The sequence below is a fragment of the Podarcis melisellensis genome (assembly GCF_964234715.1).
Source record: "Podarcis melisellensis genome assembly, contig: HAP1_SCAFFOLD_104, whole genome shotgun sequence".
NCBI lineage: Eukaryota > Metazoa > Chordata > Lepidosauria > Squamata > Lacertidae > Podarcis > Podarcis melisellensis.
This window is the reverse complement of record NW_028113093.1, coordinates 158,713-178,031: the sequence shown is the minus strand read 5'-3', so window position 1 is coordinate 178,031 and position 19,319 is coordinate 158,713. Positions and strand designations below refer to the sequence as shown.

The 19,319-nt window shown below is 47.2% G+C and overlaps 1 protein-coding gene across 1 annotated transcript in view; it reads right to left on the bottom strand.

Moving 5' to 3' along the window:
- Positions 1-2,720: 2,720 nt before the first annotated feature.
- Positions 2,721-19,319, bottom strand: part of LOC309362395 (maestro heat-like repeat family member 5) — a 63,524-nt gene continuing 46,925 nt past the window's right edge. Inside the window, exons 10-23 of the mRNA XM_081931743.1 lie at positions 18,201-18,274; positions 17,973-18,108; positions 17,144-17,239; positions 16,192-16,296; positions 10,741-10,876; positions 9,740-9,861; positions 8,509-8,658; positions 6,245-6,399; positions 5,884-6,031; positions 5,392-5,573; positions 4,434-4,571; positions 4,027-4,141; positions 3,726-3,796; positions 2,721-3,437 (exon numbers count right to left, since the gene is read on the bottom strand). Of these exons, the coding sequence (XP_081787869.1) occupies positions 3,758-3,796; positions 4,027-4,141; positions 4,434-4,571; positions 5,392-5,573; positions 5,884-6,031; positions 6,245-6,399; positions 8,509-8,658; positions 9,740-9,861; positions 10,741-10,876; positions 16,192-16,296; positions 17,144-17,239; positions 17,973-18,108; positions 18,201-18,274 (1,596 nt within the window). The 3' untranslated portion in view covers positions 2,721-3,437; positions 3,726-3,757. The remainder of the gene's footprint in view (positions 3,438-3,725; positions 3,797-4,026; positions 4,142-4,433; positions 4,572-5,391; positions 5,574-5,883; positions 6,032-6,244; positions 6,400-8,508; positions 8,659-9,739; positions 9,862-10,740; positions 10,877-16,191; positions 16,297-17,143; positions 17,240-17,972; positions 18,109-18,200; positions 18,275-19,319) is intronic.

Below are 19,319 nucleotides of genomic sequence, written 5' to 3'. Positions count from 1 at the left end.
CACATTTCGTCGAGGCTTTGAAAATCATAAGGGTCAGCGGCAGCAGCGCAGGTCGTCGAGTCTTTGACAGCCAGAAGAGGCGGAGGCAGCAGCACAGTTCATCGAGGCTTTCATAGGCAGAAGAGGAAGAGGCAGCAGGAAAGGTCCTCGAGGCTTTGACAGCCAGAAGAGGTGGAGGCAGCAGCGCAGGTTGTCAAGGCTTTGACAGCCATAAGGATTAGTTGCAGCAGCGCAGGTCGTCGAGGGTTTGACAGCCATAAGGGTCAGCGGCAGCAGCGCAGGTCGTCGAGGCTTTGACAGCCATACAGGGCAGCGTCAGCAGCACAGGTCATTGTGGTTTTGACAGCCAGAAGAGGCGGAGGCAGCAGCGCAGGTCATCGAGGCTTTGACAGCCAGAAGAGGGATAGGCAGCAGCACAGGTCGTCAAGGCGTTGACAGCCAGAAGAGGCAGAGGCAGCAAAGCAGATTGTCGTGGTTTGACAGCCATAAGGGTCAGCGGCGTCAGCGCAGATCGTCAAGTGTTTGACAGCCATACAGGGCAGTGGCAGCAGCACAGGTCATTGTGGTTTTGACAGCCATAAGGGTCAGCGGCAGCAGCGCAGGTCGTCGAGGCTTTGACAGCCAGAAGAGGCTGCGGCAGTAGCACAGGTCATTTTGGTTTTGACAGCCAGAAGAGGCGGAGGCAGCAGCGCAGGTCGTTGTGGCTTGGACAGCCAGAAGTGGCGGAGGCAGCAGCGCATATCGTCGAGGCTTTGACCGCCATAAGGGTCAGCAGCAGCTGCGCAGGTCATTGTAGTTTTGACAGCCAGAACAGGCGGAGGCAGCAGCGCAGGTCGTCAAGGCTTTGACAGCCAGAAGAGGCATAGGCAGTAGCACAGGTCGTCGAGGCTTTGACAGCCAGAAAAGGAAGAGGCAGCAGCGCATATCATCGAGGCTTTGACAGCCATAAGGGTCAGCGGCAGCAGCGCAGGTCTTTGAGTCTTTGAAAGCCATACAGGGCAGTGGCAGCAGCACAGGTCATTGTGGTTTTGACAGCCAGAAGAGGTGGCGGCAGCAGCACAGGTTGTCGATGCTTTGACCGCCAGAAGAGGCATAGGCAGCAGCACAGGTCGTCAAGGCTTTGACAGCCAGAAGAGGCGGTGGCAGCAGCGCAGGTCGTGGAGGCTTTGACAGCCAGAAGAGCCGGTTGAAGTTAAATCCTTCAAAGACAGAGGTCCTCTGGCTGGGACGGAGCAATATGGGATTGAGGGGGCAACTCCCATCTCTTGCGGGGGTGCAGTTAGTGGCAGCATCATCCGTTAAGAGTTTGGGTGTAATCTTCGATACCTCCCTCTCTATGGAGGCGCAGATTACAGCTATAACAAAGGCAGCATTTTTTCATCTCCGCCAAGCTAAGCAGTTGGCTCCTTATCTCTCTCGCCCTGACCTAGCCACTGTGATCCACGTGACGGTCACCTCCAGGCTGGATTATTGTAACTCGCTCTACGTGGGGCTACCCTTGAGACTGACCCAGAAACTCCAGCGGGTGCAGAATGCCACGGCGAGACTCCTTATGGGGTCTTCACTGCGAGATCATATTCATCCAGTACTATACAAGCTGCACTGGCTCCCGGTGGAGTACAGGATCAGGTTCAAGGTGCTGGTTTTAACCTTTAAAGCCCTATACGGCCTGGGACCCTTGTACCTACGGGACCGCCTCTTCTGGTATGTCCCACAGAGAAATTTACGGTCTGCAAATAAAAACATCCTAAAGATCCCAGGCCACAGAGAGGTTAGGCTGGCCTCAACTAGAGCCAGGGCTTTCTCGGCCGTGGCTCCAATCTGGTGGAACGCTCTGTCACAAGAGACTAGGGCTCTGCGGGACCTGACATCCTTCCGCAGGGCCTGCAAGACAGAGCTGTTCCACCAGGCCTTTGGTCAGGGCGCAGCCTGACCCCCTCCTCTGGCAACCTGCACAGGATTTTGCTTGATGGTTGCCATTAATTTGATTTTAATTAATTTTATAATGAATGTTTTTAGAATGTTGAACTATTTTGACTGTTGTTAGCCGCCCTGAGCCCAGCTTCGGCTGGGGAGGGCGGGATATAAATAAAATTTATTATTATTATTATTAAGAGGCAGAGGCAGCAGCACAGGTCGTCGAGGCTTTGACAGCCAGAAGAGGCGGAGGCAGCTGCGCAAGTCGTCGAGTCTTTGACAGCCATATAGGGCAGCAGCAGCAGCACAGGTCATTGTGGTTTTGACAGCCAGAAGAGGCGGAGGCAGCAGCACAGGTCATCAAGGCTTTGATAGCCAGAAAAGGAAGAGGCAGCAGCGCAGATCATCTAGGCTTTGACAGCCAGAAGGGGCTGCGGCAGCAGCCCAGGTCGTCTAGGCTTTTACAGCCAGAAAAGGCAGAGGCAGCAGCACAGGTCATTTAGGTTTTGACAGCCAGAAGAGGCAGCGGCAGCAGCACAGGTCATTGAGGCTTTGACAGCCAGAAGGGGCTGTAGCAGCAGCACAGGTCATCAAGGCTATGAAAGCCAGAAAAGGAAGAGGCAGCAGCGCAGATCGTCCAGGCTTTGACAGCCAGAAGGGGCTGCGGGAGCAGCGCAGGTCGTCAAGGCTTTTACAGCCAGAAAAGGCAGAGGCAGCAGCACTTGTCATCGAGGCTTTGACAGCTACAAGAGGCGGAGGCAGCAGGGCAGGTCATCGAGGCTTTGACTGCCAGAAGAGGCAGCGGCGGCAGCACAGGTGGTCTCACCGTCAGAGCCTAAGTGACACCAGATAAAGTCGAGCAACATTTATGTCCTCAAGCCTGATATTCACCTGAGAAGGTGGTGCCTTGTTTTGACCCCCAGGCTTGTTGTGACCCATGGAAGGTACAGAGCTGCCGCCCCCCCTTATCAGACAACAAATATCACATATTTCATAAGCATATAATGTCATGGTTTTACAATTGGAGTGTGAGCTCAGTTTCTAAAAAGCACCTCTTGAACGGGTTACTGGTATTTTGGGATTGATTCAGGTTGGCCCCCAAAGCAGCTCACTTCAGTTCAATGGTCTCCAGCAAGAAGCACCCAGCCATGCATGACCCCTCCTGCCCCTTCTCATCCCAATCTGGCCGCAGCAGAAGCTAGGCTGGTGCTTCCATTTGGAACTATGGAGTTCTCCGCTGGTTTCTGGTGGGCCTGGACCCCGCATTCCAACCTCTAGGGCTGGGCATGGCCCTCCCAATCTAATTCGCCTCTACTCTCACAGTCAGGTACATTTTGGTGGGAAAGGGAAGGAAGGAGTATGAGCTGGTTGGAATCATGCTGAACCAAACACATCCTAAGCTGGGTCTGAACTGTAGGAGGGTTTGGACTTGGCTCATAAAGAGCATGAGATGAGGCTTGAAACTGGAGAAATCTCTTCAGTTCAAAGACTTAGTGGCCTCAATAAATAAATGAAAAAAGCTTATTTGGACAAGCAAAGGATTATTATTATTATTATTATTATTATTATTATTATTATTATTATTATTATTTAGTCTCCCCACCCCAATACATAGCGGAACAAAGAGAAAAAAAGATATATAATAAACCAGCAGACACACAAAAATCAATCTTTAAAGCAGGCAAAAATAAATACATATGAACTTATACCAGCTTTCAGGTGTTTCCAATAGTACATATAAAAATGTAATTTTAAGAAAAATCTTAGCCTTCCAAAGGTGAAGACTTGTCCATCCATTAACGGAATACCTGTATGATTGCTGCCTGCAGTAACTTGCGCGCTAGGTCACGGAAGTGTCCGTATCGGAGTCGGACATCCCCTAAGTTGGAGCAAAGCCACTGTAAGTGCATCTTTTATTATGTATACATTCATCTTCTATCAAAAAAATATTGTCCATATATATTAGACATGATAGCAGTGAATGCAGCTGAAGTTGTACAATTAAATAAAAAATGTGTAAATGCTAAAGAACATTTGACAGTTAAATTGTGAGGAATAAAGAAACCATTAGAAACATTAGAACAGGCATTCCCTGTTTCCAGTTCCTACCTCCAAGTAAAACGCCATGCCGATGGCTCTCTTCTTATTGTTTTGACAGCACATATATTCCCGTGCCAATCGGGCAATCCTCTTGTACTGTTCTGTCGAGGAGGTGAACAAGGTCCTGAAACATAAGAGTAAGAGACAAAGGATTCACAAGCCTGAAGCTGGCTCAGCGTTCCTGCACAACAACAACCACCACCAGGTTACTTGAACGCTGAGCAGAGCCTCCCGCCTGCATTCGCTCCATAAGACGCACACACATTTCCCCTTACTTTTTAGGAGGGGAAAATTGCGTCTTATAGAGTGAACAATATGGTACATTTTCTGAAATAAATAAGAAGTTTATCCCCATTTCCCCAGAAAGCAGGCCTTGCTCTTCATGCCTCACCTGCCTGTCCTTTTCAACTTCTTACCTTGCCAGAAGACGAATGCCGTTGAAAAAGCTTTCTGGACTTGACAGCATATCCCAGCAGCTTTGCAACCCCAAAACCTCAAAATCGTCAAGGTATTCAACATGCCCAATCAGTTGTTTCAGGGCCTGCACAGCGGTCCTGAGTCAAGTGAAGGAATTAAGAATATTATATTTTAAAAATTTGTATACTGCCCTTCACCCGTAGATCTCCGGGCAGTTCACAACATAAAAATGCAAGTTAAAAAGTACAAAATAGAGAATAAAAACAAGAACCAAAGCAAACCAATAACTCCTCTCCCTCCAACAAACACAGTTGAAAGGGCATAGGAGGTTAATCAGCCAATGGCCTGATTGAAGAGGACCATTTTTGCCTGGCATCTAAAGGCACCAGGCAAGCCTCCCTGGGGAGAGCAACCCACTAATGGGGAGCCACCACAGAAAAGGCCCCTTCTTGTGTCGAGGAGGCACGTGAAGAGGGGCTTCCGATGATGAGCGCAAGGTCTGGGTAGGTTCATCTGGGGAGTTTTAGGTCCTTGACATCTTGCAGTCCAACCCCAACCATCACCGCCTGCAGCCTCCCACATGTTTCCAGCACAAGCGGCAACCTTTCGGCTGTGATGGAGACTTAAGGTTTCATGACACGTGAGTCCACCACACCCAAATCAGCCCATCGTGCGGGAGAGTCTCCAACATCCTCTCCCATCCTAGGGTCCTTCAGATGTTTTGGACTACAACTCCCATCTTCAGTCCAGTTGTGCTGGCTGGGGCTGGTGGGAGTTGTGGTCCAAAGCGACTGAAGAGCACAGGGGTTGGGGAAGCCTGGGTCTCCTAGCTATCTAACCTAAGCAGAACCTCCATGTCCAAATGAAGCCTATCTCTTGGGGGAGGGCTGAGCCATCACCGCTATGGGTCAGAGAGAGAAGGGAGGGGCCCCCCAAATGCATTAGCAGGTCCCTTACGTCAGCGGATCGAGATGCGAAGAGGGCTCTGGGATTAGACTTGTCGCCCTCGAACCTCTTCTTCTCGCCTCATGGACAAAACAGATCCGAGTGCTAAGTGCAAACAGCAGGTGGTGGAACTTGCTCTTCAGGATACCTGCAGCCTCAGGGAACGACAGGATATGACACAGAGCGTTGGTAGCCTGGAGGGACAAGGACAGGAGAATGGCATTCAGCAGAGGTCATCGTCAGATCAAGACCTCAGACTCAGACACGACTCAGAGCCCCGGTCCATCTCACTCAGTGTTGTCTACACTGACTAGCAGTGGCTGTCCAGGGTTTCAGGCGAGGGACTCCCCGACATGGAGATGCTGGGGCCCTTCTGCATACAAAGCAGGTGCTCACAGGATGGACCACTTATTAAGATGCACCCCCCTCCCAGCAAGAAGCCCCCAGCCCCATCCAGCTCCCATTCAAAACAATCCAGGAGAGAGAAACTGAGTGGTTTCGTACCGCCATTGGCATTTGAGAAGTGCTGCGTCGCCTGGAAGTGACTTCCACTTTGGGGTCTTCATCCTGCAGCCTTTTCAGGAGGGGTCTCAGCAGCTTGACGCTGGAATACGGATCTGTGACCAACGCCTTCCAGATCGCTGTGGCACTTCTGCAATTTTTTCAAAACAGAATTTTTCCTTTTTCCTTTTCTTAAAAAAAGTCAGGCCTTTGATATTTTCTTTATATTGCACATACATTAGCAAAGAAAGAAACCACAACTCGGAGCACAATTTTTTGCAAGTACGAAATTCAATATAAATAAATATAAATGAAGAAACCCCTTAAATCTACCCCTCCCCATTTTCACATCACAAAAACTTACTCATCACGCTCCATCGAGCAGTCCAACAGGCTGTCTACGACCGGCTGCAGGCGCTTGGTGGCTAGGCTGACAATAGCCGAAAGCGTCTCTTCCTTAGTGCGGGTGTCGGGGATCTGGTGGAGATGGTTGTAAATCTCCTTCACAACCATAGGCAGCTGGAAGAAGATAAAAGAAGACCAGGATGAGAAAGTGTGGTGAACCTGTTTCTATTTGGCTTAATGTATGTAGGGTTTGACGTCAGCGTTACTCGTGCTGGTTCTCTGCTGTTCACTTGTGTTCCTTTGGTGGTGAGAGAGGTTGGGGTTGGCCTAGGGTGTGGTTGTTTGTTTGTGATTGGCTGTGGTGATCTTTGTTTTCGTGTGAGAGTGGGGTGGGTGGGTGTTTTGGATTAGGTTAGCCATATTGATTTGTATGCTGTTGGTGGATTATTGCCATTGTCTTTTTGGGCTGTGTTTGTGATAAAGGGGAGCCATACCAGGATAAAGGCGTCTTCTTCTGTTTGTCCCCGTGTCAGTTTCAGTTTATTGGTTAATTTTTCTAGTAGGGCTGTTTCCCATACTATTTGGTACCATTGGTCCATGCTTACTCCCGACAGGTCTCTCCAGTGTCTGGTTATGCTGTTTCTGGCTGCTGAAAGTAGGTGGGTTATGAGTTCTTTGTGGTGTAAGTGGGCATTGTTGTCCTGGAAGTTGTTTAGCAGGGCTAGTTCTGGGGTGATCTCTAGTACTTGCTTAGTTATTTTACATATTTCTTGTATGGCTGTTGTCCAGAATAGTTGGATTTTGGGGCATTCCCACCACATGTGGAGGTATGTGCCTGTGGAGGTGCACCCTCTCCAGCATTTTGGTGAGGTTCCTGGGCGTATTAGCGCTAGTTTTCTTGGTCTTAGGTACCACCTGTAGGTGAGTTTCAGAGTGAGTTCTTTTCGTTGATATGGATTTAAAGGGGGGGTTAGACCACATTCTGATCCATTGAGTGGGGTTAATCTCATAGCCTATGTCATTCTCCCATTGTTTTTTGATTGCGTCTAGGGGGTTTGTGGGATTTTGGAGTAGTATTTTGTATATTGCGGATACCATCCCTTTACCGTTTCCCTTTGTTGTTAGGAAGAGGTTTTCAAAGGTTGTCAGGGGCCTAGTTGCTGCTGATTTTACTGTTGGATTGTTTAAGAGGGCATGTAATTGGTGTTGTGTTAACCAGGGCATTTGGGTGTCTTCTAGTTTGTCTTGTATTTCTTGTGTTGACAAAGATTTGTTATTTTTACAGAAGTCTATTAGGCTTTGGTTTGCCAGGTTTTTATCTGGAGGTTTTGTGCTGCATGGTGGAATAATAGGTAGTGCGGCAGGGGGATTAGTGGGGATGGGGTTGGTATTTTCAATTATGTCCCTCTCTAGGTGTACCCATTGTTTTGTCTCATCTAGTATATATGGGATTATATGGAGTATTTGGCTGGCAATGTAATATGCTTCTATGTTGGGGATTCCCCATCCTCCTTCTGAGGTGGGGAGGTGCAGGTATTTGGGGCTTATTTTTGGTTTTTTTATGTGAGAAGATAAAAGAGTGGAGTTTTCTCTGCCATCTGTGGAGTTGTGTTGGGGGAATCCAGATTGTGAGGGTCTGGTAGGTTAGTTTTGGGAGGGTGATCATTTTGATCATAGCAAAGTTTTATTAATTGACCTCAGTGTTGTCCATATTGTGTTTCCTTTGCACTGAAATGAACAGGGTGGAATAATGTAATTAAAATACTGCCAAAGCAGACAGCGAGATGAAAAACAGGGTGGTTGATTTTTGGAAGCCGAACTGCGGCAGGATGGAAACAGAGCGCGAGCCACAGACATGGAAATTGAAGAAGAAGAAGAAGAAGAAGAAGAAGAAGAAGAAGAAGAAGAAGAAGAGTAGTAGTAGTAGGAGTAGTTTGGATTTGATATCCCGCTTTATCACTACCCGAAGGAGTCTCAAAGCGGCTAACATTCTCCTTTCCCTTCCTCCCCCACAACAAACACTCTGTGAGGTGAGTGAGGCTGAGAGACTTCAGAGAAGTGTGACTAGTCCAAGGTCACCCAGCAGCTGCATGTGGAGGAGCTGAGATGCGAACCCGGTTCCCCAGATTACAAGACTACCGCTCTTAACCACTACACCACACTGGCTCTTCTTACTTCCCACACAATGCCTTCTTACTTCCCAGAAACAAGCTAATTCTAAGTCCGAAGAGAATGTTTAATTTAGAGGAAACCTGCTCCCCCTGCCTCCGTTTTGAGCCTTACATCCTCCATTTCCATCCCGCATTCCTCAAGGAAGGACCTCAGGAGCTTTCCTGCAGCCTGAGAGACGGCTCTGTCTTCCACTGTCAGGTTGTCAATCGCCTTCAACACGATTTCGTTGATCTGGCTGGGCTTGAGGTGCTCCCCAAAAGCCTGGCACAAAGAAGAGAGAAGCGGGAGTTTTCTTCTGCTCCACACTCTGACCACGTTTCAGTAGTCCAAGGGTGCCTTCACAAACCAAGTGAAAGACATCTCCACTCTGCCTTGAGAGGGTTGAACTAAGTGACCCCCGCGTCCCTTCCAACTCTACAATTCAGTGATTCTATTTATGTGTTTATTTAAGTAGCTGAAAGATTTTACAACAAACAAAACTAAAAGTCAGGTGACGCCTTGCTATTTTCGATCCACATCTTAAATTGGTTATGACATTGGGACATGAAGAGGTTCAATCTAAAATCAGACTAGAAAATTTAAAAAAAATTCTCGCAGGAACAGAGAGGGTGAATAATAGTGGCTATCCGTTATATAACCAATGCCAAACAGACTGGGTGGGAACCTGCTGGCTGTGTGTTTAGTTCTTAATATACAACAAAAACACCCACCACAATGTTGGCATAGTTCATTGGCTTGGCAGTGCCTTGTGAAAGATGTATCGAATGAGTCAACTTTTCCTATTCTTTTTCCACCCTGAGGAGCCCAAGGTTGGGCAATACATGGTTCTCTCTCCTCCCCATTTTAGTCTCATGAGGTAGGTTAGACTGAGAGACTGTGACTGACTCGTGAGTTTCAGGGCTGAGTGGGGATCTGAACCAGGTCTGAACCAGCACCTGGTAGAATTTCAATAAGTAGAATTCTGCATGCAGTTTAGGCTACCGGGCACTTGTCTTTGAGCAATTTATTCTAATACAATGCATTTCTGAATGTTATTTACACTAATAGCTCACGCATGGATTTTTTTACACACTGTTTGGCATTGCAAAATTCAAGGACATGTGAATTTCAAAGGCGGGTTGTGTTTTTCAGTTCTCCTATTGTTTCTGAAAGCCTCGATTTGATAGCTTTGGCTTGCAGTGTGAACTGCTCTGAATCTCTCCCTCATTCCTAGAAGGCATGGGCTGCCTGAGGGCAGGCTGAAGTTGGTGGGGCAGGGCCCTATTGGCCCAAGTGAGTAAATCTTTGCTAACTGGGAGTGGCTGCGGTCTTAGCAATAAAGAGTACAAAAAGCCACCCCTACCTTGGCCACTTTTGCGATGTTGTAGTGGAAGAGGGAGGGCCCAGGGATGAAGAAGTCTTCTCGGACCCACCTGACCATGTTGCCTTTCTTATTTTTATTCCTCCTCTTCTCCAGTTCCTTACCTAAGCAGGGTCGGGTTTTGGAATATGCATGCAAAAGAACCCAGCATTAGTGCTCCCTGCTCAAAACCTCCAGTTTTCCCACTGGGACCAACAAAAACAATTATCGATTTCACCTCAAAAATTATAATTCAGAACTGGGAAAAAGGTTCAGAAGGGGGCAACCAAAAGGACTGGGGTGCTTGTGGAGCTGGTTGCAGCATTTGGGGGGGGTCCGTTTAGAAAAACGGCGAGGAAGAGGAGACACAATGTATGGCATGGAGAAAGTGGAGAGAGAAAGCTTTCTCTCTCACCGTCAGAACATGAGAACAACTGGACCTCCAATGAAACTGAAGTTTCAGGATGGTCCTTCTTCTTGCAGTGCACAGCTAAACTCTGGAACTCCCTGCCACAGGAGGCACTGATGGCCACGGACCAAGATGGCTTTCAAAGAAGATGAGGCAAATTCATGGAAGAGAAGGCTACCCATGGCTATTAGCCAGTATGGCTATGCTCTGCCTCCATGGTCAGAGGCAGCAAAGTACAGGAGTAGAAAGAGCTTGAATTCTGCTTGCTGGATTCCCACAGGCATCTGGTCAACCCCTGTGGGAACAGGATGCTGGACTGGGCTGGGCCACTAGTCAGGTCCAGAAGGCTTTTCTGATGTTCTTCAGCAGTGAATCCCTCCCCCAAGACTGCCCTCTCGTCTCTGGCCAACAGGGTGTTGGCGTTAGGCCAGTGCTGGCACGAATTCTGGCCCTCCTGAACTCCCTGATCAACACCAGCAGCAGCCAGCATGGGCAACACTCAGGGATGATGGGAGTTGGAGCAGCCTCTGGAGGGCTACAGATCTCCCACCCTGCGGCTCACAAGAAACAAGCCATTTCCCAGCATCGCCCTCACCCATTTTGGCTATCATGATGTAATGGAGATGGTACAAGGCCTCCGCTGACTGCAGGCCAATCTCCTTCACGTTGTCTGCGAGGTGAAGGGACAAGAGCGCCACCAGCTGTCCAAGAAGGGGGAAATCCTGGGATACCTAGGAGGTGGAGAGAGAGAGATGCACAGTCAGCCCTCGTCCCACAGAGCCCAGCAAGAGAAAACCGTCTGGCATGCTTTCAGTCGGCAAAGGTGACAGAGGGGCGCAGGGCAAGAGAGCTGTGCTTAGGTGGCCCACCCTAGGCTTGCCCCAGGGCTTTTCCCCCAGCCAGAACTCACTGGAACTCAGTTCTGGCTGTTGAATGGTTGAATGTTGAATGGTTGAATGTTGAATGGCTGTGTCAGCATTTGGGTGTAGTATATAAGGAGCAGCACCTAGCTCTCCCATTACCCTGGGGAATGGGTTGGTGGTTGGGTCTGGTTTGTTGATGTATTTAGTGTTTTTGTTTTTGTTATTAAAACCTTGTTTAAGTCATTTTTGAGTCCCTTTTTAATGCATGGTCTCCCCAGCAAGCTCTCTGCAGTGCTACTATACTGCAAATAGGTAACATCTTTGGTTATGGGCCCAGCTGCTGAGTGGATGACTGCATATTTTTGGACTCTGAGAAAGGTTTGAAAACTCCTTCTCCTGTTAGTGTAGTTTCTGTGGGTCTGGAAGAGTTCCAGAATGGTTGACCGGGTTCCAGAAGCTGAGAAGGCTCTGGTGTTCCCACAGCTAACAGATGAGAACTATAGTTTATGGTCTTTTCGGGTGGAGGCGCTTTTGACCTCTAGAGAAGTATGGACCTATGTAACTGATGACCCTCCTGACCCTGTAACTAATGCTTGGTCAAAAGGAGATGCGAAAGCCAGGGCAATAATTAATTTGGCAGTCAGCGACCAGCAAGTAGTCTATATAAGAAATAAGAAAACTGCCAAAGAAATGTGGGACAGTCTTGCAGCAGTGCATATTAGAAAAGAGTCAGCGTCCGCATTGACGTTTTTCAAGCAGCTGTACCAGACCAAGTTGTAGCCTGGTGGTGATTTGGCAGCACACTTGAGACGTCTGGAGGCAATACGGTGCAAATTAATTCAAAGGGACATGGAGATACCTGATATTCAGTATGTTTTTATCATTCTTTGTTCCCTTAATGAGGACTTTGATGGTGTAGCTAGCCAGATATCTGCCGTTCCACCAGCACAATTAACTGTGGAAGGGGTAACGGCAAGATTAATGGGCGATTTGGATAGAAGGGAGGCTTGTGCCATAACTACTCCTATTTCCAGAAACAATGAGGAATGCCATATGCAAACTTGTGGTGATACGACTGCATTTAAAGCTGCAAAGCGTTATTGGTTCTTCAATAAGCAGGGACATTTTGCAAAGGACTGCAGATCCAAAAGAAAGCAAAGTACTCCCAAGTCACGGTCGTCAGCCCAGCAGCCGACATCGTACCGTAAAGACAGAAACGATCCACGAGCTTTTCATGCTCGGACTACAGATCTTAAAAGAATTAAAGGTGCCAAGTGGAAGTCTTTTATTGTGGACTCAGGAGCATCTCAGCACATTTGCAACGATTGAAGCTTGTTTATTTCTTTTGAAGAGGAAATTGGTAATGTACATTTAGCCAATTCACAAGTCTTGCAGTCGCTTGGCAGGGGTACTATTAAACTTGACTCTTTAAACATTACGATAGCGAACTGCATTTACTGCCCGTCAGTGGACAATTTATTGTCAGTAAGATGTTTTGCTCGTCAAGGCATAACTGTGCGTTGCTTAAAGTCAATGTGTGAGTTTTTCGATGGGAATAAATGTCTATTGTATGCCCGGGACTCTGATGGTTTATATAGACTGTATTTTCGCACCTACTCCCAATTGCCTATAAATTGCAGAGCAGCACAGTCAAGCCAGGGGTTGAGGAATGTAAGGCCACATTCCGGGTGTGCCCATGAAGCACACAGAATTCTGGGACATCTGAATTTTGCTGATGTAATTAAGACAAAGAATATTGTTAATGGCCTAAACTTAAAACCATGTAAATTCTTTATGCAATGTCTATCCTGTTGCAAGAATAACATTAAGGTTGCACTCAAGGGTAGGTGCTCAGATAGGAAAGTAACTGAGCCATTTGAACGTGTACATTGTGATTTAGTTGGGCCACTCCCACCATCATTAGGCGGTTCTAAGTACTGGCTTACCCTGATAGACCAGTATAGTAGATATTGTTGGACTTATGCAATAGCTGAGAAGTCCCAAGCATTTGAGAAGTACAGAGCTTTTTGCAACTGGGTAAAAACGCATTTTAACAAACCAATTAAGAACCTGTTTACTGACCGGGGCGGGGAATTTGTTTCTGAGGATTTTGAGAAATTCCTGGAAGCGCAGGGGACTACTCATGAGTTATCTTGCCCCCGAAGTCCCTGGCAAAATGGGCTTGTTGAAGTTGTGCAGCGTGACCTGCAGGCAGGGGTTAAAACTTATCTGCACAATGCTAATCTGCCCAAAGTCTTTTGGGCTGAAGCACTCGATGCCTTTTGTTACGTTAGAAATCACAGTTATCATTCTGGTTTAGATGTCACCCCTGTTGGGATACTGCCAGGGAGACAAAGGCCATCATGCCCCCACGTCGACTTCGGACGATCCATCAACCTCCCGTAGGAACGCAGTATCAGTCAATTAGCGACACAAGCCTCAGAAACAGCTTTCCACATTCCAAGGACTTGTGCACGCCCTTTGCAGAGTTCGCACAACGAAAGATGCACTCAGGAGAGCATTATTTACAACTTTATTCAGCGTTGGTCAGAACAAAGAAAAAACATGACTGCTTGCCTACGTGTTCAGGCACAGAGAGAGAAACAAAAGCTATGTACAAAACATAAACTTCCTGTGAGTCGGAAGTACGCAGACTGTGATTCAAACAACAGCCTACTCCCTGTTTAAGGTGGAATGGAAATATCCTAACAACCCCCTATGAGAAGCTGTATTAAAAACGCCCTAATCTGAAATACCTACGCATTTGGGATTCAGATATAATTATGCATTATCCCGCTAAGCAGAAATTGGGTGAGTGTAGTGTTCAGGGAAAATTAATGGGCTACCAGCAGGGGGCGTACAGAATTTACATACCAGCAACTGGCAAATTTCATATTACCAGAAGCATGATACAAACTGTAAATTGGAATGGCGTTGCTGTTTTCCAAGATACTAACGGTATAAATGACACTGAGGAAGAAGAGGAAGCAGCAGCAGCAGCAGGAAATGGTGCTTCTGAATTAATGGAACAAGACAAAAAGCCTGTTGAATCTGATGATTTGTTTGATGATTTAAAGTCACAGGCACCCGAGGGGAGGTTAGATTCTCTTGAGTTTTCTGACTGTGAGCTTAGCCTCAGGCACCTCTTCAGTCTGACAATGATGATTTACAACCTGAAACTAGTAGTTCAATTAGTCCCATTAAGTCTGAGGAGTCTGACTCTCCTTCCTGACTGAGACATTCAGATAGAAAAAGACAGAAGCCACAACGTTTTGCAGATGAACATTTAAATACTGTGTATGCCAATAAGGCGGTTTTTGAGCCAAAAAGCTACAATGATGTTCAGAATTTACCTAAGCACCAAGCTGTAAATTGGTATAAAGCTATGAACTCTGAGATAGCTTCTTTAAAAGAGCATAACACCTGGTCTCTTGTACCACAAACCCCAGATATGAGACTTATTGATTCAAAATGGGTTTAAGAAAATGCAAATGGGAAGGAAACGCCTATGGTGTGTGGTTTCACCTTTACATGTGAAGATAAGCCATTTCCTAACAAAACTTTGCATCGTTCTGCTATAGGCAAGCTAAATTTCATTCAAAGAATCTCAAGACCAGATATAACTTATGCCTTTCACTTTCTGGCAAAATTTGTGGAAAAGCCCACTACGTAATGTTTCTCTGCTCTTAAGAGAGTGGTAATGTACCTTAAACATACCAAAACATTATAGGTTGCAGTTTACATCATGTATTGACAAAGGTTTTGAAATTTTCTGTGATGCATCTCATGTAGTGGAACAAAATAATTGCAGGGATGTGTCTGGTATGGTGTTTTGTTATAACGGTTGTCCATTTGTCTCTCCACAACAGAGAGTGAATTATTTGCATGCGTTCAGGCCACTCGTGATGTGGAATGGTATCTGCAAGTATTTGCAGACCTACAGATGAAAGTAACACTACCAGTAAGAGTTTACCTTGATTCCCAGAGCGGACTCGCTATCCTGTGTTCAGAGACCAATACGCAGCGCACTAGAGTCTTAAGGTTACGTTTACAGTTTGTAAAGAAACTAATTGCTGACGAAATGATTGTATTTCAATATGTTCCAGGTGACAATCAAATTGCAGACATTTTTACAAAAGCACTTCCAAAGGTTACTCATGAAAGACATGTACAAAATATGCTTTATGTTTTTGTTCCACAATGATGAACCGCAGGGGAAATGTTGAATGATTTCTTTAAATGTAAAGGTTCATTATTGTTCCACCAGTTTTGTATGTCTTTAAGGGGCCAGAGCAAGGGCCAGAGCAAAATAACGAGACCCAGCTTTACAGCTGTGAAACACAGTAGGTGCTGAGTTGTATTGATTAAGCTGTGTCAGCATTTGGGTGTAGTATATAAGGAGCAGCACCTAGCTCTCCCATTACCCTGGGGGATGGGTTGGTGGTTGGGTCTGGTTTGTTGTTGGTGTATTTAGTGTATAAGGAGTTTTTGCGTTTGTTATTACAACCTTGTTTAGTTATTTCTGAGTCCCTTTTTAATGCATGGTCTCCCCAGCAAGCTCTCTGCAGTGCTAAAAGGTAAAGGTAAAGGTACCCCTGCCCGTACGGGCCAGTCTTGACAGACTCTGGGGTTGTGTGCCCATCTCACTTAAGAGGCCAGGGGCCAGCGCTGTCCGGAGACACTTCCGGGTCACGTGGCCAGCGTGACATCGCTGCTCTGGCGAGCCAGAGCTGCACACGGAAACGCCGTTTACCTTCCTGCTGGTAAGCGGTCCCTATTTATCTACTTGCACCCGGAGGTGCTTTCGAACTGCTAGGTTGGCAGGCGCTGGGACTGAGCAGCGGGAGCGCACCCCGCCGCAGGGATTCGAACCGCCAACCTTTCGATCGGCAAGTCCTAGGCGCTGAGGCTTTAACCCACAGCGCCACCTGCGTCCCCCCTCTGCAGTGCTACTATACTGCAAATAGCTAACACTGGCACCTCTCAGGTGGGCGCTATTGCCATTATAAGAGAATGAGGGAGGTGAGTTCATGGTGAGTCCTGGCACCTCTTTTTCTAGAAAAATAGCACTGGCTGGCACCTTCCCCTGGGATGGCCATGCCATACAGCTTTCATCTAGTTCACACGTGAACTTTCCAACACAATACGATTTGAAATTGCATCGTTAAGCCTTGGTCACTCACATCAAAGTCCAAATGCTCGGAGACATATTTCATGAGTACGTTGGTGGTCTTGACTGCTCTTTGCCTCTCACTGATTTTTGTGGAGTCAATCCAGCCATTTGTGTGCTGCGAGAGAGAAATCATCGTCATCACATGGAAGGACAACCCTTAATCCAGGTTTGCAAATTCACAAAGCTTCATAGAGGGGACAAATTGCAGAAAGGGGTTGTTTTGTAAAGGAGAAAGTTTGCTGCAATTTGTTTTATTATTATTATTATTATTATTATTATTATTATTATTATTATTATTATTATTATTATATTACCCCACCTTTTTCCCAGACAGGGACTCGAGGCAGCTTACAAACAAAACAAGAACAACGAAAGACACAGAAAAAAGAAGCCATTAAAAAAAAAAAAGCATTAGTAGAATTAGATATTAATTGGCTCTTGGGTTGCTTTTGTTTTATTATGCATTTTCTGTTCTGATTTTGTATTTTTATGTTGTGAACCGCCCTGCAATCTGTCATTTGTGTGTTTGTGTGTGTGATAATTACAACAATACAGCATACACCTCACCACAGCCATAGCAATGGAATGCAGGAAGCATCCTTCAAGCCCAGCCATTGATCCACAGGTAATGAGGACTGGCAGTTGGCCCTTTGGCCTTTCAGGCAGAGAGCCTTTTCCCAGCCCCACCTGGAGATGCTGAGGACTGAACCGGGGACCTTGGGCATGCAAGACAGATGCTCTGCCCCAAGCCACAGCCCTTCCCCATACGCCATCAGCAGAGGACATATCTTGTGTGCCTTGCACAAGCATTGCTAGCAGAACAGAGGCCCACTTGACCATCAGCACCCACAACCAGCGAGTTGGCCGCAGATGCCCCCCGTGCAATCATTTCAAGAGGGTCTGTCCTCCGGCATGGGAGCTGCTGCTTCCCCCTGCTCTGACACCTTGAGGGGCTCCCTTACCACTAATATCTCCTGCAGCGTCTCCAGAGAGGGGGCCTCCGACAGCAAGCTAGTGAGCATGTTGAGCCAGATGTAGATGGTCTCTTGAAAGCAGTCCTGGAAGGAGTGAAGCAAAAGCACTTAGAAGCTGAAGACCCCCATGGAAATCCCACATGCTCTGGAGCCTTCTAGTCCAAATTCGTAACAAAGCTTATGCAGGGGTTCAAGCAAGGCACACAAAGAGTCATAAACAGCAAACGTTTCTTGATATATGTAAGGTTACAGGTCATGCGATATAAAGATACAGGACTCCACACTGGGCTCAACTTCCTTGGAGTGTTCCAAGGCAGAGGGCCTTCTTGGTGGTGGGGCCCACCCCGTGGAACACCCTCCTATCTGATGTCAGAGAAATACATCATTATACTTCCGTCTGAAGACATCTGAAGGCAGCCCTGCATAGGGAAGTTTTAAATATTTGATGTCTGGCTGTGTTTTAATTTGTTGGAAGCCGCCCAGAGTGGCTAGAGTAACCCAGTCAGATGGGCAGCATATAAACAAACAAGCAAACAAATAAAATTAAATGCAACGTAGGAGGGAGGCATGAGAGTCACAAAATGCAGGCATGCAGGAATCATTTGTGGATGCATTTTAGCCAAAGGTGAAATGCAATAAATATGGAAACATGATTAAAATCAAAAATATACACCCCAAGTCTCTGGCTGTTACATCATTGTGATGGGTCAAATGTCTCGGGCAGCATTCTTTGCAGCTTACACGGCTCAGACTCTTTGCCCTCAAATCCTTTAACCTGGCAACCCCATTTTCCTCCAGAAGCAGAAGGTCCAGTCACCTGGCTCTGTGTTGCTGGCACAGAGCTCCCGGCTTTGACCTTCGTAACCTGCAATGATGGCAATTGGAAGACCTTCCTTATGGTTTTCTGTAGCAGCTGTGACCGGAGCAGGGGGTCCATGCGTGGTCTCAAGGCACTGAAAAGAGAAAGAAGGGGAGAGGAAAGGATCAGCACCCAGCAGTCCATAAACCTGGTGAAGAAATATGTACTGTGTCTGGCCGTACTTACGTCATGCGAATGATAGCTTCCATCGCTTGGTGTAATATGGTGAGTGATCCCATCGGCTCCTCTTTGATAACCTCCTGTGGTGGGGAAGCACACAGCATGTCAGGGAACTGGAGGCGCCATCCCTGCAACCACCACACCAAGCCCTCAGTTGTGCTCTCTATCCAGCCCACTTGACAACTTCTTTGCAATTGGCAAGTGGGTCCTCCTAGAGGAGAAGAGTGGGCTTCCTGGATCTGGGAATAAGAAGGACACTGACAAACTGGAACGTGTCCAGAGGAGGGCAACCAAAATGGTCAAAGGCCTGGAAACGATGCCTTATGAGGAACGGCTAAGGGAGCTGGGCATGTTTAGCCTGGAGAAGAGGAGGTTAAGGGGTGATATGATAGCCATGTTCAAATATATAAAAGGATGTCACATAGAGGAGGGAGAAAGGTTGCTTTCTGATGCTCCAGAGAAGCGGACACGGAGCAATGGATCCAAACTACAAGAAAGAAGATTCCACCTAAACATTAGGAAGAACTTCCTGACAGTAAGAGCTGTTTGACAGTGGAATTTGCTGCCAAGGAGTGTGGTGGAGTCTCCTTCTTTGGAGGTCTTTAAGCAGAGGCTTGACAACCATATGTCAGGAGTGCTCTGATGGTGTTTCCTGCTTGGCAGGGGGTTGGACTCGATGGCCCTTGTGGTCTCTTCCAACTCTATGATTCTATGATTCCCTTTTTCTCCTGGGCAGAGCTCTACCGCATAAGAACAGCATAAGATCAGCCTTCTGGACCAGGCCAAGGGCCCATCTAGTCCAGCATCCTCACAGCATTCTCACAGTGGCCAACCAGACGTCTGTGAGAAACCAGGGAGCAGACCATGAGCCCAAGAGTCCTCTCCCCACCTGTGGCTTCCAGCAACTATATTCAGAAACATTGCCTCCTTCCTTTGTGGAGGTAGAACATAGCAATCATGGCTGGGAGCCATCGACAACCCTCTCCTCCTGGGAGAACCTAGCCTCTTTTACTTAGGCGCTGGTGACATCCTGCTGAGGTTGCCACAATGTAGGGCTGCCTTTCAAGAGGGTTTGGAAACTTGAGCTGGAGCAGAACGTGACCACCCAGAAATGGTTTGGGGCCA